This window comes from Lepidochelys olivacea (genome assembly GCF_965140295.1).
Source record: "Lepidochelys olivacea isolate rLepOli2 genome assembly, chromosome: 9".
In the NCBI taxonomy this organism is placed as follows: domain Eukaryota; kingdom Metazoa; phylum Chordata; order Testudines; family Cheloniidae; genus Lepidochelys; species Lepidochelys olivacea.
The window spans coordinates 9,604,717-9,628,878 of NC_140419.1; the positions used below are offsets into that span (position 1 = coordinate 9,604,717).

General features: G+C 44.8%; 1 protein-coding gene across 2 annotated transcripts in view; it reads left to right on the forward strand.

Annotated features, from left to right (window-relative positions):
• The first annotated feature begins 855 nt into the window (after positions 1–855).
• The window catches only part of LAMP3 (lysosomal associated membrane protein 3), a 32,382-nt gene continuing 9,075 nt past the window's right edge, over positions 856–24,162 (forward strand). For both annotated transcript variants that reach the window (XM_084638659.1, XM_084638658.1), the window contains exons 1-5: positions 856–1,017; positions 14,943–15,790; positions 16,830–16,952; positions 21,071–21,128; positions 22,598–22,762. In XM_084638659.1, the coding sequence (XP_084494785.1) occupies positions 972–1,017; positions 14,943–15,790; positions 16,830–16,952; positions 21,071–21,128; positions 22,598–22,762 (1,240 nt within the window). In that variant the 5' untranslated portion in view covers positions 856–971. The remainder of the gene's footprint in view (positions 1,018–14,942; positions 15,791–16,829; positions 16,953–21,070; positions 21,129–22,597; positions 22,763–24,162) is intronic.

Here is a 24,162-nt window from a genome sequence, read left to right on the forward strand (position 1 = left end):
CAGCATGCACCACTCCAAGCATATGGCATGTGTTGAGTCCCGTGGAAATAAATCCAGACACACACCGGTATGGGGTGCTCTTATCTGCAGAACTCCAGCAGTCTGCTCCTCATTCTTGCAGCTTGCATACTAGGCTAACTTCCAGTCATGGAATGGTTGTCAGAATAAAGTATTAGTACATCTGGACATGTCATTACTATGCGTTGAGGGACCTGGCCGTGCTCTTGACCCTGCTGGCCATGTTCAGCCCAGGTGGTCACACCTCACTGAGATCATGGAGCATGATTGGCTATGCTAGTCAGCATTGCCCGTAGTGCTCAAGAACTGCTAGCCAGCCCGTAGGCTTTGCCCGCCCCCTGCTCATTCTAGCTGGGCTGTGTCTGGGTGGAGGTGGATGGACCTGGCTTCTTGCACCTGCCCCACTCAGTGCACTGTAAGTGTGCAAACCTCTACCTCTCCCAGCACTAAATTTAAATAAAGAATTTACCTCCCCCTCCCCAATTTTTTTTTTTTAACCACACACTGGGGCAAAGTAACTTTCTCTCTCTGTTCCCCATTTAATGCTCAGTATTTTCAATCACTAAAACTGCAGCCTTCAAAGACAGCATCAAATAGCCATACCTAGACGCTGGAAACCTAGGGACAACATTAAGCCACTCTGCGTAAGCTCTTGCTACCCACTTGATGGGCTGCAGCGCGGGAATGAAACACCTTGCTTAAAACACCAGTCCTTCCTGTTTTCACTTTCCAGCCATCATCAACCTTTTCCTCTGTGGTGGCTTAACACTGAGAAGACACTGGCTCCTCCCTGCTCCACCCCCTCTCTCTGTTCATGTGACTTAGTGGTGTCTGCACAGTTTGAAATTGATCTGCCTTTTGGGCAGGCATTTGTTCCTTACCTTTCAGCTCTACAAAGAGGAAGAGCAGCACCTTACCCCACAACTGCAGCTAGCCTCGATCCTGCCTCCACCATGGGCAGGCGTGCTCTGGAGGTGGTGCTGCTAAACGTTGCCTGCGGTGAGTTATAGCCTTCCTAGTGCTTTATAACATCAAATGCAACCTCTGGACATTGCAAGTTTGTGTTTCTTTGCATTAAAAACATTATTTTTAATAACAGATTAACACATGGAGAACAAATTTGCTTCTATAAATAATGATGCAATTAATATGTTCCCATTGCTCAGAAATGTGCTAGTAAATATGGCTATAGCTTAAGCTTTGGTGCAGCCACTGTTCTGAGTTTTTGCTTTAGATATTTTTCCTTGCATTCTGTGTTGAAAGTAACCCTGAGCTTATGGTAGGTAAGGTAAATGCATTAATAAGAAGCAGGTGATTTCAGTTAAAGAGATCCCCAAACAAACCTATGGAGCTCACGGAAAATATTAGAGTTACAAGAGTTAGATAAAGACCATGCTGGGCACCTAAAATGGCTAATGCACAGTTAATGGAGAGACATTAATCTATATGGTACACGACAGGAGCGAGGGGAAAACAGTTACATGGGATTAATCTAAATAAAAGTCAAAGGGCTAGATCCTGAGCTAGTGTAAATTACACCACTCCACTGAAGTCAGTGGAGCTACACTGATTTACACCAGTTGAGGATCTGGCCCAAAATATTAAGACATCTCTTAATACCCGCATTAACTAAGAAATATGTTGAGGAAATAGATGAAACTATCTGGACTTTGAATAATGGCTTGGTGGCTCTGCCGTGTCGTTCTGCACGGATTATTCGCACCTAATGTGCAGGAAGCTTATAAGAATACAGTCAAAAATCTTTTCCAGAGCAGCATTAGCCACAGCAATACGCTCAGCAGGGGAAACATCAGATCAATTGTACAAACAGCAACTTCAGTAATCAACCTGGGCAAATTCTGCTTTCTGGTGTCCTGGGGTATATCTGGAATAGTTCCGCTGGAGTCCACAGGAATTGCTCTGAATTTATGTCACTGTAATGGAGAGCAGAACGAGACGGGGAGAAATGAAATGAACTGATAATGTTGTGCTGCCTTTAAGCAGTGGGAAGCTGCTTCCGAGGCTCTTTTTCTATTTCAGATTCTCCCTTTTAGAAATTCTGTATGAGTTTTTGAAAAATCTGCAGAGTAAAATTTCTCTGTATGTGGCTGGGGGAAGGGAAGCCTGGAGTCAAGGGCTGGGGGCCTGATCCAGTGTTTGGGGGCCTGAAAAGCTCCCACTGGATCTGACCCTTTATAAAACAACTAAATTAGGTGGATTCCCACTTCCTGAAGGCCTTGATCCAAAGCCAGCTGGAACCAATGGGAATAGTTCCATGGACTGCAATAAATGCTGGATCAGGCCTTATGTTTGTCCCTATTACCAGTCCATCACTTAAAAGCAGCCATGTATTGGGTACAGCATAAAAAGGGAAAACCCTGAGTGGCCACTGAGCAGTTAGTGTTGCTGAGTGTAAAGCTGGGCAAAGGGATTTGGATGAGAGAAAAATATATTGGCCAGTTTCTTTATTGCCTCATCCTATAGCTATTATTATTATTAATCAGGTTTACTGTGGTAGGGCCTAAGGGTCAAGCAAGATCAGGGCCTCATTGTGCTAGGCACTGTACAAACAGAGTAGCAAACAGTCCCTGCTCCAAAGATCTCACAATTTTAAATAGACCAGCCAGACACAGGGTGAGGGAAACAAATGTCATGTTAGTCCCACACTTTTGGCAGGGGGGCTGGTGGGAGGAGTTTACTTAGGAGGAGGTATCTTAAACAGAAAGATAAGGGAAAAGAAGGGGGGATCAGGGGGAACGGGTAGGGGAGAAGAGAGTAGAAGGGGCTCAGATTACTCTAAAAACATGGGATATTGTCTTAAAGGAACAAAGGTTGAGATTTTCAAGGGACTTCGGATACACACTCTCCATTGCCATTCATGAAAATTGGGTGTCTAAATTCCTTTGGTGGCAGTGACAATCGCAGCCTGAATCAGTGGCTGTCTTCTCTTCCATCAGTGCATGAAAATGGAGATTTCAAACCCGGATTAGTAAAAAGGAACTTCGAAAACTGCCCTGTTCCTTCGATGTCAGACCACTTGAGCTCTATTAAAGTGGAAAGGACTGCAGGGTAAAAAAAAATGCAGTTCTCAGGGTCTGCAACACTCACAAACTGAATCCTACATCAGCCAAGGTGGAAAGAGAGGCTTCAAAAAAGTTAAAAGTTTTCAAAAAATGAACTGCTGGGGTGCTGAGCGTCTAAAGAAGCAACAGCGAGTTTATAGATAGCTTTGAGTCATTCTGACACAAAAATGAGATGGGGACTGTGACAGACGGACAATATCCGGAATATGTCTTATAGAACTAAGATAAACTGCTGTATATTGAATTAAGTTACACCTGATTGAATTAGGGTTATTACCTTTGTGGTACATCGTATTAAAAATGCAGTTGTGTCTGTGTTGTGGCATTATATGTAACTCCCAGTTTAAGGGGGATGGTAATATACTTCCTCCATTATCAGCCCACTGAAGCCACACACACCTGGGTAGTTCAAACTGGATTCTCCAGAGACCAACAGACCAAGAAAGGAGTTTTAGATGTAAATAGGCTGATTTTATACAAGCTCAGGGCCTTCTTCCTGATCCAGCCAATGGACAGGACCCCTGGTTCATGGAGGGCCCCAATCCTTCAAGAAGGGTTGGAAGGACTGGGTCTACTGAGGCCCATAAGACTGGGTGTGCTTGTTCTGAGCTGGAGCTGTGATGAACTTTTAACCACAAGGAAACCCCTAGCATGGGGGGGTTTGAAGAACTGCTCCTGCCAGTGTCCACTATAGGGTGAACTCTGGTGAGCTTATTAGCATGCGTATGGATTCTTTTATTGTTTTGAATGTGTTTTCTCTGTAGTGCTTTGTACCTTAAGAATTAAGTAGGCTTGCTGACAAAGACCTGTGTGGTAACTTATAACTGTAGCAATTACACCTGTTAACTGTCTCTGAAGAGAAAGCAAGCGGGCCTGCCTGGGCAGCCTGGCTGTGCTGGGAACAACACCGTGAAGGCAGGGAACTATGCTGCTGGAAGATACCCTGGTCAGAAAGGGAGGGACTCCACCCAAGAAAGGCAATGGGGAAGCTGGAAGCCTAAAAGTGGGTGACCTTGCTGGATCACTGAGGGGAAATACAGGTGCAGATGTCCTGAAGTGTTATGGAGCAATGGAAAGAGACATAGGCCTGATTCATCATTGCATAATGGCTTCTTGTGCCAGAATAGCTGTTACAGGGATTCTAGAACAGGTGTAAGTCCCCCTGGTTAATAGCAACATCTCTATCAGTCAGGTTTATCCTGGAGAAGGGGTATAACAAAACCATTTCAGAGGAAGGCTGGGGCTCAAAGAAGGGGTGGGCGGGCACCCCTATGCTTGACCCTTTCTACTTCTGCAATGGACATCCAGTGGATGCCACTTTCCAAGGGCACTTGGTCAGTTTTATTGGGCACTGGAACAGGCCCAGAGAATGCTGTGAAACCCACATCTGGAGAGCAATCCCAACAAGCAATGGGACATGTTTTCTGGGATGAAGCTCGCTCGTTCAAACGTCTTTTCAGAAGATGGAGCGAGCCACCTGAATGTGCAAGAGTAGCAACACTCTGACTGAGAGACACGAAAAAACCCGCCCCACTGTGGACTGGTTATGGACGTTAGGCTGGTGGAGAAATTTCGGGGTTTGTTAGTGACCAGGACTGGCCATGTGGAGACCCATCAAGTGATGGCTTCATTTTTGCTTTTCTAACCTACCAACCTCACTAGAGGAGCTGGTTGAAATTTTTCAAAGGAAATATTTTTAATAAAAAATGACATTTTGATGGAAAACATATTTTGAAAGATTTCATTTCCTGCCTCTTAATTTTTTCCTCTGAATTTTAAATTGAAAACATTATCAAAATGGGTATTGAAATTGTTTTGTGTACCAAAAGCTGAGCAGTACTGAACTCTTGTTGTATCTTCTCTATCTACACTAATTTAAATTTAAGGCTATTTCACAACCTTAAAGAAAACAAGTTAACTTACAGCTTCCTCTTTTCTATTTTTGTTGGCTAATGCACCAAACCGCACAGCTCTGACCTTGTCTCAGTGGGACCCACAGTTCCAGGCAGATTTACACTAGCCTCAGAGGCTCACTGTGACCCTCCACGTAGCCCTTCTCTCTCTAGAGGCAAGGGTCACAGCCAACTGAGCCATTTTCATCATAAGACAACCAGGGAGGTGGGAAGAAGCAACCCTCTCTCGCACAGTTTCTGTTGTCTCACAATCTCCGTGATTAATTGGGGGGACCCCGGACCCGTCCTCTACTCTGGGCTCCAGCCCAGGAACCCTAATAGTAGCAGCTATTGGTAGCTGACTTTCTGAAACAGGACAAGTACAATTCCCTGGGCTGCTTCCCCACAGCAGCCCCCACTTTCTCAACTTCTACTTCACCCTTATCTCAGGGCCTCCTTCATTGTGCCTGATAGGGTTTGTCCTGCCCAGTTTCTCCAGCAGCACAGCTTCCTCCTACAGCTCCTGATATGCCCCCCTAGCTGACTAACTGGGAGGCTTTTAATTAGTTCCAGCCAGCCCTTGATTGGCATCAGGTGTCCCAATCAACGTAGCTGTCTCCACTGCTTTCTAGAAGGATCTTAATTGGCCCCAGGTGTCTTGATTAACCTGGAGCAACTGCCATTTGATTACCATGGTAACAGGGATTTGTTTTGCCTGGGGCTCACAAACCTGTTTCTCACTATTTTCCTATAGTCAGCTGGCCTTGCCCCATCACATATCCCTCCCCTCTGCTCAACACCATAGAGTTGGGCAACATGGGGCACCAGGCAGTATACCCGTGACAGGCCAACAGCCTTGCCGTGGTGGCTTCCAGGCCTGTGCCATATGCAGAACTGGAATGGTTGTAGGGATAAGAACCACCTGGTGACCCCTGCGTTCTTTTCTTTATTCTGCTGCATCCACTGGAGGGGTGCATGGTCCATCACAAGAGTAAATCGCCGGCCTAAGAGGTAATAATGCAGTGTCTCCATGGCCCATTTGACAGCAAGGCATTCTCTTTCAACTACTGAGTATTTTTCTTCTCTTGGGAGAAGCTTTCTGCTTAGGTAGAGGATCGGGTGTTTCTCTTCTCCCACCATTTGTGACAGAACAGCCCCCAGCCCCACCTCAGAAGCATCTGTTTGTAAAATAAATTCCTTGTTAAAGTCTGGAGCTATGAGTACGGGGTCATTACAGAGGGCTGTCTGAAGGTCTGTGAACGCCCTCTCTGCAGAGTCAGTCCACTTCACCATTTCTTGACTTCGGGCCTTTACCAGGTCCGTTTGGGGACTTGCCCTAGTGGCAAAGTGGGGAATAAAACATCGGTAATACTCTACTACGCCTAGGAACGCGCAGACCTGCTTCTTCTAGGTCAGCCAGGGCCAGTTTTGAATCGCCTCTAGCTTATTCATTTGGGGCTTCACTATGCCCCTTCCTACAATATACCCCAGGTACTTAGCCTCTGCTAGCCCTATGGCGCATTTAGCAGGATTAGCAGTGAGGCCAGCCTGCCTTAAGGTGCACAGTACTGCCTCAACTTTCGCCAAGTGGGTTACCCAGTCTGGTGTATGGATGATGACATCATCTAGGTATGCAGCTGCGTAACTAATATGGGGGCGCAGCAGCTTATCCATGAGGCACTGGAATGTGGCCAGAGCCCCATGTAGCCCGAAAGGGAGGACAGTGTACTGGAATAGCACCTCCGGGGTGGAGAATGCTATCTTCTCCTTAGCTTCTTTGGTCAGGGGAATCTGCCAATACTCTTTTGTCAAATCCAGGGTAGTCAGGAACTGGGCACTATCCAGTCGATCAACCAGTTTGTCGATGCGTGGTCTGGGGTATGCATCGAATTTGGATATTTCATTCAGTCGGCGAAAGTCAATACAGAATCTTGTGGTACCGTCAGGTTTGGGCACTAGTACAATTGGACTGGACCACTGGCTGTGAGATTCTTCAATGACCCCTAATTCTAACATCTTCTTCACTTTGGCCTTGATCTCTTCTCTTTTGGCTGCTGGGATTCAGTAAGGTCTCAGTGTTCCCTTGGTTCCGGGGATCGTGCAGATATGGTGATAGGTCTCGGTCATCCCCTCTGGTTTCGTAGAGAACATGTTTCAGTTGTGGTTGATCATGTCAGCTGCCTGGACCTTTTGGTTAGGCATCAAGTTGGGTGATATCCTCACTTGCTTGTGTAGGTTATCCACTTGGGGAAGGGCCTCCTGGGTGACTAAGCATGCCTCTCGGTCGTGCCAAGGTTTTAGAAGATTGATGTGGTAAATTTGCTCTGGTTTCTGGCGGCCTGGCTGCCACACCTTATAGTTCACTTCCCCCACGGCTTCAACCACCTCGTAGGGTCCCTGCCACTGGGCCAAAAGTTTACTATCTGCTGTAGGTACCAGTACCATCACCTGGTCGGAACTGTCAAACCTTTGCTTGGTGATCGTAATGGGTTTGTTGGGCCTCCTGTGCTTTCTCCAAATATTCCTGTACAATGGGCGTAACTTAGGCTATACGATCTCTCATCTGCAGTTCATGCTCGACTATGTTCCTTCTGGGATTTGGCTCCTCTTCCCAGGCTTCTCTGGCTATATCCAATATGCCCCAGGGGTGGCGCCCGTATAGCAGTTCAAATGGAGAAAAGCCCATGGAGGCTTGCAGGACATCCCAGATGGCGAACATGAGGTAAGGCAGTAGTGTATCCCAATCTTTCCCATCCCGGCTTACCACTTTCCTGATCATGACCTTGAGGGTCCTATTGAACCTTTCCACAAGGCCATCGGTTTGCGGGTAGTATACAGACATCTGTAGGGCTTGTACGTGAAGCAATGAACAGAGATCTTTCAGCAGCTTGGACACAAAAGGTGTCCCTTGATCGGTCAAGATCTTCTTGGGTAGTCCAATCCAGGCAAAGATCTGTACTAGCTCCTTAGCTATTGTCTTGGAAGCCATGTTGCATAGGGGGAAGCTTCCGGGTTACATAGTCCAGGACAACAAGTACATGTTGGTGGCCCTGAGCGGTCTTCTCTAGGGGCCCTACCAAATCCATGACTATTCGTTCAAAAGGTACCTCTATTATTGGAAGAGGTATCAAAGGGGCCCTCACATGTGGGTGAGGGCTATGCAGCTGACACTCCAGACAGGAGGTGCAGTACCACTGGACATCTTCATGTACTCCTGCCCAGAAGACCCTCCGCAGGATCTGTGCCTGGGTTTTCTCTATCCCTAGGTGTCCTCCAAAAAGGTGACTGTAGGAGAGGCTCAATATAGCTTTTTGATGTTTTTGTGGCGCTAGAAGTTGCTGTGTCTCTTGCTCCTGCATTTGCACAACCCGGTACAGGAGATCTTTCTTCACTATAAAGTAAGGTCCTGGTCCCCAGACCTTCCCATCCACAGGTATCCCATCGATCTCGGCCACCTCTCTCCTGGTGTTATCATACCTGGTGTCCTCCACCTGGGCCTGCCCAAAAGTCTCTCTTCTGGGTCTAACCTTCCCAAGGTCCCAGGGGCTGGCTCCTGCTCCTTCCAGTGACTTGCCGCCGTCACGGCTGGGGCCGGCCTCCGGCTCACCTTCCGCGGTGGAAGTTTCGCTTTCTGCTGCCCGTGTCCATCTGCCTACTAGGGCATTCTTCTGGCCCTGGGTCAGGATCCAGGTTCCCAAGTCCTTCGCAGCCTTCCTCTCGTTTTTGGTCTTCCAGGTCTTTCTGGGAGCTGGGAACAGATCCTGAGAAATCTCAGAAAACATTGGAGGTTGACATTCCCCCAGCGATGAGTTGCTGCTCTCAGGGTCCCCTCCTCCCTCCATCCTCTCCGGGGGAAGTAAATTATCAAACCCTGGATAGTCCCTCCCAATGACTACAGAATTTGGGAGTTTAGGAACTACACCCACTGTGGGGTTCCCCTGAATCTCCATCCCCACCAGGATGGTGGGGTAATGGCTCACGGCCTCATGTATGCATGTCACTGCTATGCGTTTGGCCTGTAGCAGCTGGCTACTTTTTACCAGCTTACCCGATATGAGGGTGATAACACTCCCAGAGTCCACAGGCGCTGTAGTCTCCACCCCATTTATTCTCACAGGCCTGGTGTAGTTATGCAGGGCTAATGTGACCCCTGTGAGGTAGATAAGAAAGCACAGAACTTCCCAATCCCCGAAGTTACATTGTGTAAGCTCCTCGGTGCTGGGACACTGTGCTGCTATGTGTCCCGACTCCCCACATGCATAACATCTCTAATTGCTTCTAGTCACTCCCCTATCACATGGGTTAGGGGGTTTAGCCCCAGGGTTTCCCCCATTCAGGCCATTCCCTTCCTTCTGGGTTCCCAGCTGTTTTTCATCCCCCCTCTTCTTCCACCTAGAGCTCCCCGGAGGTTTGGCCACCCAATCTTCCAGGGTTGGGGTTTGGTGCTTGCTTCGTAAGGGGCCTTCCTTGGGTAGTTGGGTCAATTCCCTGGCTGTCATCTGTCTTTCTACCAGTGTGATCATTTCATCATAGGTGGACGGATCGTTCTGGCCTACCCATTTGCAGAGATCTGGCAACAATCCCCGCATGTAATGGTCCATGACCAAAGTCTCCAAAATCTCCTTCTGGCTGCACGCCTTGGGCTCTAACCACTTCTGCGCAAGGTGTATGAGATCAAATAGCTGGGACCTCAGAGGTTTGTTCTCCTGGTATTTCCACTCATGGAACCTCTGGGCCCGTACTGCTGTTGTCACCCCTGATCATGCTAGGATCTCTGTCTTCAGCTGCGGATAGTCAGTAGCGTCCTTGGCAGGCAGATCAAAGTAGGCCTTCTGGGCCTCTCTGCACAAAAAGGGGCAAGAATGTTGGCCCACTGATCCTAGAGCCACGCCTCACGCTGAGCAATCCTTTTGAATGAGAGGAGATATGCCTCTACATCATTTTCTGTCGTCATCTTTGGCAAACAACCAGTGGTCCTCAGGGTTCGCATCTCATCGGACTCCTGGGCCTGGGTGGTGAGGATCTTCAGCTGGTTTACTACCTCTCGCAGGAGGGCGAGATCTTGGGTCGCCTGGCCCACTAATAATTGGTTGGTTTCCTGCATAGCTGCATAGACTCCTGTTGGATCATCACCTGAACCCTCCTGCTGGGCTGCCATGGCTTGTACCAGAGCTCTCACCACCTCCTCCATTGTGGTAAAAACAAAAAAACCCCAACACCCCAGTGCACTTTTTTTTTAACCTCTTTCTTCCGCCACGCTGTGAACAATTGATCCCACCCCTGACACCAGTTGTGACAAAGCTCTGACCTTGTCTCAGTGGGTCCTGCACTTCCAGGTGAATTACGCTAGCCTCAGAGGCTCACTGTGACCCTCCACGTAGCCCTTCTCTCTCTAGAGGCAAGGTCACAGCCTACTGAGCCATTTTCATCATAAGACAGCCAGGGAGGTGGAAAGAAGCAACCCTCCCTCACACAGTCTCTGTTGTCTTACAGTCTCTGTGATTAATCAGGGAGTGAGCCTGGGCCTGCCCTCTACTCTGGGTTCCAGCCCAGGAACCCTAATAGTAGCAGCTATTGGTAGCTGACTTTTTGAAACAGGACGAGTACAATTCCCTAGGCCACTTCCCCACAGCAGTCCCCACTTCCACTTCACCCTTACCTCAGTGCCTCCTTCATTGTGCCTGATAGGGTTTGTCCTGCCCAGTTTCTCCAGCAGCATAGCTTCCTCCTACAGCTCCTGACACACGCCTCTAGCTGACTAACTGGGAGGCTTTTAACTAGTTCCAGGCAGCCCTTCATTGACTTCAGGCATCCCAATCAACCTGAAGCTGTCTCTGCTGCTTTCTAGAAGGATCTCAGTTGGCCCCAGGTGTCTTGATTAACCTGGAGCAACTGCCATTTGGTTCCCATGGTAACAGGGATTTGTTTAGCTTGGGGCTAACATACCTGTTTCTCACTACTTTCCTGCAGTCATACTGCCTTTCCCCATCACAGTAGATAGAACGAAGCAACTGCATTTGCTCTCTATGGGCCATGGTCAATATGACCATAAGCAAGGGGATAATACAACTGCTGTGAAAGCAATAAATTAAAGTCCGGGAGAGTCTGAACTGGGAAGATAAGTTCAAATATGACTATAAAAGCATGTTGTCATAATTAGATCACTACTGATAACAAATATTTATTATCTGAGATGTCAGTCATGCTAACTAGATGTGGCCCTTCTATTGCATTGAATTGTATTTTCAGGTTATAGTAATAGTTAGAACTAAAGTGAAATATAGTCCTTTCAACACTGAAATGAAAACAGGTCAAGATTAGAGGCAAGGCTAATCTGGTGCATATAATTCACAACCCTCACTCCTCTGCACAATTATTTTTGGGGGGGTAGCAGTGGGGTCAGAATCAGTCCCATATATCTGGATCCACTCCAATTGTTTTGGTTCGAGACTGGATCCAAAACCAAAAAGGTCTTATTTTCTGGATCCAGTTTGGATATATCCTATGATGGTGGACATTTTGAAAGATCAGATGCTCTGCCATTTTGGGCAAACAAACAAACAAACAAACAAACATAAGAACAGTTTATGAGATTCCAGCACCAATTAATTTTAACCTTCCTCTAGGCTTGATTTAACCTAGAATCTGAATCTCATATCCCATCTTCTGTATAATTTGGGTGCAGATTCTTATGTATGGTTCCTCCAGATGGACTAAGTTAAAATAAACTTCTCAGCTAACTTAGTGAAGATCTTCACTCATAGACCACATGCTTTGCCTGGAACATGAATCATTTTGGACCTAAGGGTATCTGCTCTCCCAGTAATGGGGAAGCGATTTCTGTTCTGCAATTTCACCTAAACAAGAAGGGAAAACACTTCACCTACTTCCTGGATTTGTTGCACTTCAGGGAATATATAATTGAGCAGGACACTTATGACTTTTCTTAACTTGCCTTTGTTTTTACAGTGCCTGTCCTCTTCCCCCACCCCTACACACACACAGAGTTATATTCACAACCCTTTCATACTTCAGAATGTACTTTTTTAAATTGCTTGTGTAGATTTAGGAGCTGAAGAGCTTTTTTGTGTGCATGGAGTGGGTGCACAAGTGGTGAGATTGTAGCAAACTCATAGGTTCTGCAAGAGGCACAATATAAACTTTCTGTAAATGTTACAAAGTCTGAAATCTCATCCCATGAGAAAAATTGTTGCTCCTTTGAATCTTTTTAGATATTTACTAAAAAGCAACATAACATTAGACTTTGAACCTTGTTTCTCTTGAAGGAGAGCTACTTTAGAGGCCTGATCCTTCCTTGGGATCCCTCTTTGGATCTCCCAGTGCACCACTTCCCTTTTTGAGCGTAGGCTGCCCAGTATAGACACATTGTTTGCACTCATTCCTCGGGACTTTGTCTCTCACAGACATTTCACCTGTTGCACTGGAGTTGTGCTGGACCTGCCCAGACCCAGTCTGTTAAGCAGTTAAAAAAAAGGGGGGGAAGAGGCAGATGGCAAGGGGTTGGGAATAGAGAGGCAGTCTGTCAGGACCAAAGCTTCTATAGTCTGTCTGCTGGACCCCAACACTGGCGGCTACATGGCTGACCATTAAGGTGTCCTGTCTGATCCTGTCATCCTCCTCCTAAAGTGAGCCCTGATCAGAGGTGGAGTGCTATGTTGATGAAATTAACCTTTTCTGTTGTCCTTGGCCAGCATACCCCATCTAGGGATAATAAAATCCCTCTTCCCAGTGCACACTGTAGGCTGCCTATGGTACTGGTGAGACAATGGTGAGCGTGAGGTAATAGCTTTATTGCACCAACTTCCATTGGTGAGAGAGAAATGCTTTCGAGCCTCAGAGAGCTCTTCCTCAGGTCTGGGAAACTAAGGCCTTATCTACACTACCACTTATGTCGGCAAAATGTATGTCTCCCTGGGGTGTGACTATTCCACTCCCTTGAGTGACATAAATTATGCCAGCATAGGTGGTAGTGTGCAAAGCACTATGTCGGCAGGAGCGCTCCTCCCACTGACATAGCTAGTGCTGCTCATGGAGGTGGTTTTATTATGTCAACAGGAGAGCTCTCTCCTGTCAGCGTAGAGCAGCTACACGAGTGATCTTACAGTGGTACAGCTGCATGGGTACAGCTGTGCTGCTGTAAACTCGCTAGTATGGACAATGGCCTAATTCAAAGTGTCACTGCTAAATACAAGGTTTAGAATAAATAGTTAGGCTACTTACAGTACTGCTAACTATAGATGGGTTAGCATAAGTAGTTAGCACATATTTCAAGGGACCATTCAAGGTGATGTGGCCCATTAACACCCCTCCAGTCATAGGGAGGAAAGTAAGGGTGGGGGCGGGAGAGATCAGGTTGTGGGGGTTGTTAGTGGGTTACAGGTTGTTGTAATAAGCCATAAATCCAGTGTCTCTATTCAGTCCATGATTTTCAGTGTCTAGCAGAGTAATGAATTTACACTTCCAGGCTCATCATTTGAACGTGTCATGCAGGTTTCCTTTGAGGATGGGGACTGATAGGTCAGCTATAGAGTGATCACTTTGTGAGAAGTGTTCACCCACAGGTGAGATGGTGTTTTTGTCTTTTATCATTTTCCTGCATGAGTTCATTTGAGGGTGTAGTGATTGTCTGGTTTCACCCACGAGGTTGTTATTGGGACATTTCGTGCACTAGATGAGGTACACCACATGTTGTGATAGGCATGTATAAGATCCATGGATCTTGGAAGGTGTGCTGTGGGAGGGTGTTGATCATTATAGCAGTGGAGATATGTCTGCAGGTTTTGCATCTGTTGTTCTGGCGTCTGTTGCATCTGGGTCTGGTGCTACTTTGCGTTGGTGGGTCCTTGTCTGTGGGGAGCTTGCTTCTGAGGATGAGCTTGGAGAGGATGGAGGGTTGTTTGAAGGCCAGAAAAGGAGGTTCAGGAAAGACTTTTTTCAGGATGGGTCACCATCGACTATGGGTTGCAGTTGTTTGATGATACCCCATATGGATTCTAGTGTGTGGTGGTAGGTGACAACTACGGGGCTATACAGTCAGAGGGGAGGTTATTTCTGTGTTGAAGCAGGACAAGAGGTACCTGCCTGGGGCACCAGCCACAGTGGCCTCCCCATCCACCTTCCAGACAGAGGCAGCTTGCAGAGGGAGGACCCTGGAAGTCCCATACCTTCAGGATCCTTCCCGCAGAGCAGCCAGCAATAGCAACAACCAAGTGCACCAACTAAATCTGGGTTTTCCGGTCCCCACTGCCTTCCCAGTGGGTCCAAAGGGTCCAGCTGGTGCAATGGAGCAAATGCCCTTCCCTCATTCTCTCCACACTAATAGGACTACACAAATAACCGCAGCTTTCGAAATGTTATGAAATGATTACTATGAAAATCTGTACCTTCTACAGATTGTTATGAGATGAATGCTATGAAAATCCATACCTTCTACAGATTCCTTCCCTCTTCCTTGATAAAAAGACCGGACCTACCTGAAAAATACCTTTATTCTTTTCTTGTTTCCCCTCGCATTACTTATTCAGCTAAACCCATCGCCTCCCTAGAAAAAGGCTGCAATGAGGATCAAAATCCCAGATCTTTAGCACCCAGCAAACCTGTGGTTCTGAGAGTTTGTCCTGTGACTATTTTAATGGTGTTTATTTGCTCCCCATTGCGTCACGCTTCAGAATGAAATGTCCCAATGTGCCAAGCTGCATGACTCTCCAGTTAGCAACAATATAACAGGCTAGGGTATTGTTATAAAAGGATTCTTTAACAGGAGTTGTTCTACAGAATGGCAGCTCTGTTTCTTGCATTATAAATGGGGTGACAGGAGGAATCAAAATATAACAGACTTCTTATTACAAAACCAGAGGGATACTGTAGATATCAACAGGTTATAAGCAATGAAGGTTACTAGTCTAATGACCTGTTTACTCCTTTGCAGCATTTTTATCCTGCCATGCTGATGTGGGGAATTACGAATTGGAGCTCAAATCAACTCCACAATCTACTTTGTTCCTACAGAGAACTACTTCTGCTCAGTCAGTTTCCCCATATCAGATAACTTCTTCCAGCCATGCAGTCACCACACTTTTCTCCAGCAGGACAAGTAATATTATAACTACCCCATTAAGCCAAAGAACATCTGTAGTCACTGCCACCCAAACAACAAACCATAATCCAGTAACAACAGCATCGGCCCCTAACATGACAACGCAAGCAAGAGAAAACAGCACCCAGCTGACCAGCAAGGTGACCCATCTAATATTAACAACTACAGTAGCAGGTAAGAAAACAACTGCAAAGCCCCCACTGCCAACCAATGAAACTACAACCCATGTAAGAGTAACAACTACAGGACAAACATCTAACAAGACAACCATCCAGAGAACTGAGAAAACCATACTGCCAACCAACCAAACAACCCACTCAAGGGTAGCAACTACAGCTGCAGCTAAGAAGACAACTGCAAAGCCCACATCACCAACCAATCAAACTACAACCCTAGCAGTAACAACTACAGCAACAACCAAGAAGACAGCTGTAAAGACCACCACACAGCCAACTAAACAAACAACTCATACAGCAGCAAAAACTACAGCCAGAACCAACATGACAACCATTCATCCAGGGAATCAAACAACCAGACCCGCTACGACAGCCACTGTGGAGCCCACCCTTGCACCTAATACATCATCACCCACTACTGGAGCCTACAATGTTTCCAATGGAAGTGTGAACTGCATTAAAGCATCAATGGGATTGGAGCTGATTGTTCAAAATTCTAAGACGGTGAGATGCAATATTCATTAGCATTAAAGAGATACATGATCTGAGGCTTGTACCAATCTTTCTTCATTAGTTTGAGTTTATCCTGCCTCCTTCAAAGCAATTCCCATCAATTATCACATGCCACAAAATTAGACATCAGTGTAAGAAGTGTACCTGTTTCCCAGAATTGTAAGTGAGTTACAATCTGAGTTGTTTTAAAAAGATGCTTAAACTGGAGAGTCATAAGAGAGATGAGAAATTATCAATTAGTGTTTCAAAGATGGAAGTCTTTGATTTGGGCTCTTTGATATTGTAGAATCATAGGAATTGCCAGGAGGATCAGACCAATGGTTCAGGCAGTGACCAGGGCCATATGCTTCAGAAGAAGATGCAAGAAACCCCATACTAGTTGGTTACAGAATAACCTGCCCATATGGAAAAGGTTGTCCTAATTTCCATTAGGTAGAGGTTTGGATTATACCATGAATCATTGGAATTTATATCCTTTCCAAAGCAAATGGTTTCTTGTTTTGTGTTTTTAATCCTTACTATTGTAAACCTTTTCATTTTGATTCTAAATGTTGTTTAAATGTGATGACTGCTAAGTGCAGATGGAAGTATATGTTACTCACTATGGTCCAAAACTAAGCATAGCGCCTCACACCACTAAAGGACCCTGTTTCTAACCTGCAGACCTATTCTGCTCCAGGGTATCTCCTTACCAGATGGCGATGCATTGTTTTATTATGTGAGAAAGGTCCACAGAGGGTTAGATTGAAGTGTTCTCAGCCTTAAAGGGACCCAAATCAGATTAGAGTTCAGGTCTGCAGAAATGATGTTAGGGACACGCAGAGCAATCTGCAGTGCTAAGTCCCTGGAAGTATGAGATCAGACTGGATAATGCAGCCCAAGGTCTCTTGCATGGTAGTCAACCGCAAGGCTATTGATCCAGACTCATCGATTCGATTTCAGAAAGCTCTTAAGTGTCTGTGTATTTCTTTTTTTTGTTTGTTTTGTCTCTAACTGAGCTACACTGGAATTTTTTTTTTTGTCTCCACAGCAGAAGAAGGGATACTTCAATATTGATCCCAGCATCACACAAACATCTGGAAGCTGTGGAAATCGGCAATCAAATCTGAACTTAACTTTTAACGGAGGCTTTATAAGCTTCACCTTTGTAAAGGTAATTGTTGCACTCTAATTTTTTACAGCAAGGCAGAGGTCAGAGCTGGGGAATTGGGATTCAATTCCTCGGTTCTATAGCCAGCACACTCAATGACTCATTGCATGATCATGGGCAAGTCATTTCATCTCCCTGTTCCTCATTTTCTCCATCTGCAAAGACTTCACAGGGTGTTCTGATGCTCAATAAATTATTGTCAGTAAAGTGCTCTGAGATCCTCTGGTTGAAGGCACTAGAGAAAGGCGAAGTATTGATATTACAACAGGGTATCACTCAAAACCTGGATGTGGATTTCACACAGCTCAAAATATGGGGCTTTTTATACATGAATTTTTGGTTTGGCCCATTATAAAGAGAGGAGACATTTGCAAATTCAGATTTCCTCCACCACCAAACTTCAGAGGTGTTTGGGTCCGGGGTTTAGTTTGGGGCCATCTCTATTCCAAACATCTATGTAGAATACAGTATGGCATGTCAGTGACCATGTTATTCTGAATAAATACATCTGTGTGAATGTCAGGAATCTGGCACTGGGCCCTCAATTAAAGAGACAAGGGACTCTGGTTTATATGGGACACCCATGCCTAGGGTTTTGGTGTGCAGAGGGAATAGATTCTATGATGGCCAACAGGGATTGTGCCGTGACACCAGAAGTGCTACAAAGAGAAGTTTGTACTATGAATGCAATGGACAAGGCAGTCGACAAAAGGTCTTTAAAATGGAAAAGAGACTGTAATAAAACTGAAACATCATCAACTGCCTCTGTGATTTAATTTCACAAACCCACAAGATTGTTACATGAAGAGGGGCCCAAATCTGAACACACCTGAACTTTGGAAACATTTGGGTTTGGGTCTGAGCTTCATAGCTGAACCTTACCTATTAAATGGGTGAAACCAAAACTTTGATTTTGATTCAATGAGTCTTCCAGGACAGAATATCTCTGTCCTCCACACTGGTCAGGGAAATCATCCTAGGCCCCCATTAGCAACAGCTGTGTTAGGGAACATGCAAGTGGTTAATCATCCAACATTCACAATTCACCTTTGGACAAAGGGCCAGATCCTCAACTGGTGTAAATTGGCATAGGTCTGTTGGAGACATTGGAGTGAGCAATGCCAGTTTATACCATCTACGGGTCTTGCCCAAAGTTGTTAATATTTGGCTAATGTGACGATATTAGATTCTGGTGAATAACCATCTCCCTTGGTTGACTGGAGACAGATTTCTAAAACTGCAGAGGAAAGAGGAATAAATGTGAGGCAAAGGAAAATATACAAAGTAAATGTTTGAAAATAAAGGATCGGTTAATATTTTAAGTGTTTGTTTTGGATGTGTTCTCCTTGCACTCAGAGAGCTGCATTCCTACCCTGCAAGGATCCTTAGACCAAGTCCTGTGATTCAAGTACATATAAGCATCAGCTGGAGCAGCAGCACGAAGGATACTGATATGAAACCTTAAGAGTAGTGCATGCTCTCACCCCCAGAACAATGAGATTAATGGCACAGAATTGCACAATCTATCCTTCACTTAAAGATAAGCTTTCACAAGGGTGTCAGGGCTTTGAAATATGAGCTGTTCAGAACTCAGTTTGCTACAGTTTCAGTCTGGTACAGTCAACCTTCAGACTCTCAAGGACTGATTCTGGTCACAGGCAAACTGGTTTTATGCTAGGGTCATCAGATGTCCCGATTTTATTGGGACAGTCCTGATTTTTGGGTCTTTTTCTTATATAGGCTCCTATTACCCCCCCCACCCCATCCCGATTTTTCACACTTGCTGTTTGGTCACCCTATTTTATGCTTGTATAGCTCCAGTCACTCCTGATTTGCATCAGTGTGTAACCGAGAGCAGAATCAAACCCTCAAGTCACATGTCTGCAGTGCTGAAATGTGATGACAGATAAATGAGTAGCTGCTTCTATGAACCCACATGCAGGTGTCCTTGCACAGGGTTTGAAAACAGGAAGGCCTGTAATGTACCAATCATATGCTCAGTAAGAAAAGATGTTTTATTCCTCAGAGTAGAATTGGTCCCATGTCTGGACAGAATGCAAGGTTGCTAATGGAGATGGCAACTTATTTGTGATATGGACACTTGTCTGTTAGGAACTTCACTGACAACTGCTTCTCACTGGAGTATAGTGATTAGAGTGGGACATTAGGAGTCAACATTCCTAGGTTCGCTGTGTGATCTTGTGCAAATCATTAGCCCTCTTATACTTTGGTTTAACCATCTGTAAAATAGGCATTCTAATATTTCCCTCACAAAGGTGTTATGAGGTGTAAATGGCATTTGTAAAGGGCTTGAAATCTTCAGTGCTATAGAAAGAGCCATGGTATAATTTTTCCTCTTTTTCTGACTATGGAGTTTCACACATTTTCTATTATTGTTGGTGAAACCTGTGAGCCTTAAGACTCTCCTTACTTCGAGAAGGAAAAGCACAAAAGGAGAATAGTTGCCAGCTGGCAATTATCCAGCAGTCTAACCCTCCAGTCCTTCCATACAGAGCTGTAGCTGAAGCCACTAGTAATTCAGCCTCGCAGCAGGGCTGCAAGAGGAGGTCCAAATTCTAAACCTGAAACTTGTGTTTCTATCATTTAAAATATTGCTCCTTGGGAATAGCCTCATAAGATACAACTCTCATTTCCGTGAGGATTCCAGGGCAGAGCAATCAATCACACTCCACCAGGCTTTAGTGCAATACCCATGCAGGATGGTCAGCTGAAAATACCACAGTCAGCTGTCACAATATCAGGTATTTTCCACTCCACAAAGCTGCAAGCCTGTGAAATCAAGCTGGTCTTGTGGGAGGTGTGAGCAATTACAGAAGTTATAGAAAGGAACATTCCTGTTACAGTTTCCTCTCTTGTTTTGCGATGTGCTTCTATCTGAAATTGTTGTTACACTGAATGGAAGGTAAGCAAAACCCAAACTGGAAAGAGGAGATCTCTACTCACAGTGGAAATGCACAAATTGTTGCAGACATCCTGTCCCAAGCACCTTGAATCCAGGAGCTGCTGCCGTGAGACTGATTTAAAGCCACCATTCAGCTCTGTGTAAGTCATACATAAATTCAACTAAAGACAGCAGTGTGGAGATTCTCCCTCCAAGTATAAAAGCAGAACCTGGGTAGAAAAATAAAAGGTCTCATCGTGTGCCTATTAACTTGTGTAATAGAAAAACTTGCTGAACCCTCACCTACATGCGACTACCACAAATGACAGGGGAATGTGTAGACACAAGAGTGAGATAATATCTTTTATTGGACCAACTTCTGTTGGTGGGAGAGACGAGCTTTGGTGCTTACACAGCTCTTCTTCAGGCCAGCTCTGTGTAAGCTCTAAAGCTTGTCTCTCTTACCAACGAAAGTTGGTCCAATAAAAAATATTACCTCACCTATCTTGTCTCTAATATCCTGAGCCCAACACGGTTACAACAACACTGCATATGAAAATATATGGCTTATACTCACATACAACACCTGCAAATCACACCCACATGATCCACTTAAACTGAACTAAGCATTAGCTGCAGTGTATATGGCAGGGTGCTTGTACCAGACTCCGGCACCAGAATGTTAAAATAAAGTCCTTATGGCTGAGGGAGTTGAGTCTCAGGATCTGATGGGAGGATTTTTTTGATATGTTCCCATCTTGAATAATTGTGTGATCTCATCATTGCTACCTTAGCCCATTTTTCCTCGTTCACCCTTGGTTTATTTTTAATGACCCTCATGGGTTGTGTCAAATTTGAATCTAAACTCTTCAGGGCCGGGACTGTTAGCCAGACTCTCAATCACTATAAATGAGCACAGCTCCATTGAAATCAATAGAACTGAAATTATACCAGATGATAACCTGGCCCTGTGACTTTTTGCTTTTGTAAAGCATCTGGAAAATTAATAATAATCTCGAAGCACCACAGGGCAATGGAATTTAAGTTTCTTCCACAAAACACCTGCTTTGTTTAGCAAGACAATAACTATTTCTTCTCATATCCTCCGTGAGTCCATTTTGCTGGGTTTGTCTTCCCTGTTCTGCAGTATACGGTGTATTATATTTCACAAACATTAAGGCGCAATGGCAGCTAATGATATTCATTTGTTATTTTGCAGAAAGATAGAATCTATTACATCAGTACAGTTGAGGCCAGCTTAAAGATACACTCCGTGGGTAAGTGTTTGTGTATTTTATATTCGCAGTGTTAATTTCATTTCCAAACCATTCTTGATTTAATTTTGTTGTGATTTTTTTCTTATCAGTTATTTTCAGTTTTCTGCATATCTGGGGTCTACATATCTGAGGGTGGATTTAGGCTGCCTTAGCTTAAGAGCCATGATTTTGCTGATAGGTGACTGTATTTTAGTCACTCTTTCAAGTTAGCCTCTACCTAAACTTTTATGGTTTAAAAATCAAAAAGATGTTAGTAAGTTGCAGTTAACTCATCACAATTATTTTTTCCTACTTGTGCCTCCAACTCATTCCTATACCTCTCAACTGTCCTTGATATAGACTGGAGAAGGGTCCAAACCCAAATACCACTCAGCTTTGGGAAAGTTTTGTATCTGCACCCAGAGAGAAACTTTGTGACTTATAAACTTTGTCACTTGTAAACCAGAAATGTTGTGACTTATAAACCAGAAACAAGCACACACACCACAGAAATTCAGATCTGTATACAGCTTCCAAACACCTCAAAGTGTAGGAGTGGTCATGTCAGGCATGTTGGTTTGGCCCAGTGTAAATATAAGAACCAATTGTAAAATTTGGATCCTAACCCAGTCTCTTTTTTAATAACTCTTGGTGTCAAGATCTGTAATTTTGTCTCTGACCCATCTTCACAACAGACCCAAGTTTTTCTCTTTCTCACACAGGCCTGGTGCTGACAGCTTTACCATAAATGAGTGACATGTGAAGTGCTAACTCATGGAAAACAATTCTAGAGAGAATGCTATTTAGTCAAAGTGATGAATCCTGCACCATCATTATATATTTTCCTTATTATTTTTGACCCACATGTTATTCATTAGTCTTGTGATTCATGCTTGTTATTCTCTGGCCAACAGAAAAAGAATGAAACTAAAGTAATCATTCAAGCAGGGGTGTCCTGATAGTGCTGGAGACTATGGCCCAGATCCTCAAAGGTATTTATTTAAATGGGAGTTAGGTGCCTACATGCCTTTCAGGATCTGAGCTTATGTGCTCGATTATCTTCTCACGTATGAGAATTCCATTGACTTTAATGGAGCTACTTCTGATTAATAACACCAAAAGGGAAAGAAGGAGCAGGCCCAAAGGACATGCCTATCTAGGGCTACCCTCAGTGCCAATTTTCACAGAGAATTTCAGGTAAGGTTTGAAGAAGCATGTGAATTGTTGTGTGCTTTTCCAAACCCATCCCAAACTCTCATCTTCCCAAGGTCTGCTCATTAAAGCAGCCATTAAAAAACATCTTTGGGGCTGATAAACATTGTGACACAAAGACTGTTCCAATATGCACCCACAGAAGTGGCTACTGCCCTCCCAAAGCGTTGTGGAACAAAGGCTCTTTAGAATCAGCCACCACTCATCCTCAGAAATGTTTCCATAGAGTTATTGTCTCTTCCAATTTGTCTCTCTCTCTCTCTCTTTGTGGCCTCCAGGTTCATGGCATAATGTTACAAGCAAGCAGCTGTTTACAGCTACGATGGGGAATTCATTTAAGTGTCTCAGCAAACAGATGGTGAACCTGGCAGACAACTTCCAGCTGCTCACTGTTAACACCCAACTCCAAGCCTTTACCATTGTTGGTAACCAGTTTGGGAAAGGTATGTTAGAGAGTTAGCTCATTCAGGCTTATTTTGTGGCTCCAGAAGCTAAAGATTTGCAACTGGATAGCATTTCAATGTTATTAATGTAGCCAGGAGGCTTTTCTCACTGTGGGCTGGCAGGCTGGAGATATGGTGGCTCTGTTAAATATGTGGAAAATCAATGTAAAGTAATGGCTCTCTAAGGCAAACTGCTTCCCCAGTGCTTCCACCTGCCAGCTGTTGGTATCATCGGTCTCTCCCACTCATACTTCAGGCCAGGGCATGAAGCAGAAAGCCTCTCTTTGACTTTTGGCTCCTTTCCCTCTGCCTATAAACATGCTCTATTTCCCTTCATCCTTAAAAATTTACCATCCTTGACCATACCTGTCTCTCAGAGACTGTTCTATACCCCACCTCCTCTTGCTTTCCCAATGCTACTAGAAATGTATTTACAACCATTGCATTGGCTTCCTGTCCTCCTACCCATTGTATACAGAGTCCATTTCAAGGTCTCTGTTGTCAAAGCTGTCTCTGGGACTAGCTACCTTGGAGAACATCTATCCCTTTAGAACCAAGATTTCCCACAACAGCTCCACTTCACTGGAATGATGAAACTGCCATCCAGTAGGGAACACCTGTGGCATGCAGGAGATGGAACTTTTAGTAGGTCTTGACCTAGAGACTATGGAACTCACTATCAGAAAAGGTCCAGCAAGAATGACTACCAGCCTGCCTATATTCAACACTAAATGCAAAGCTCATCTCTTCAAGTTGGCTTTCCTTGAACAAGCTCCTCTTGTATACAGACATGCAAACACAAACCAGTCGAGTAGCTTAGTGCTACCCACTCAGAAGAAAGAGAAAGGATGATCACTATTGTCTTTTGCTTTTAATTCATATAAGGTGCTAATATTCTATGATAATGGCACCATACCCAAACCTAAGCAGTCAAGCAGATTTCTCATTTCTCCTGCCATTTACACACATTAAAAGAAAAGGCGCATAGCTCTTCCTTTGCCCTCTGATGTTCTACTTGCTTTCAAAAGATCATTTCCTTGATTCCCCTTCCCTGTCTAATTTTCTCTTTTGACTCTGTTAAAACTAAATTGTTGTTCTTCCTTTGTTAGTTCAGCATTTCAGCTCCTCCTCCTCCAGGCAGGCTAGTACTTCTCATTATGCATAGAAGGTAATACAGTGGGAAACTGTGTGTTTTTCTCTACTACTGCTTCCTGGCTCTGTAGACTATGGAGGACCTTGGTCACTCTCAAAATTTGTCCCTATCCCTTTCTGTCAAGGGCATATTTTTCCAGTTGAGGGTAATTCACATTAAAAGCTCTTACACTTTGCTCACTGTTATCCCTCCATCTTCTCCTTATTAGTCATGAGGTTGGACACCACAAGGATGTCCTTCCAAGAAA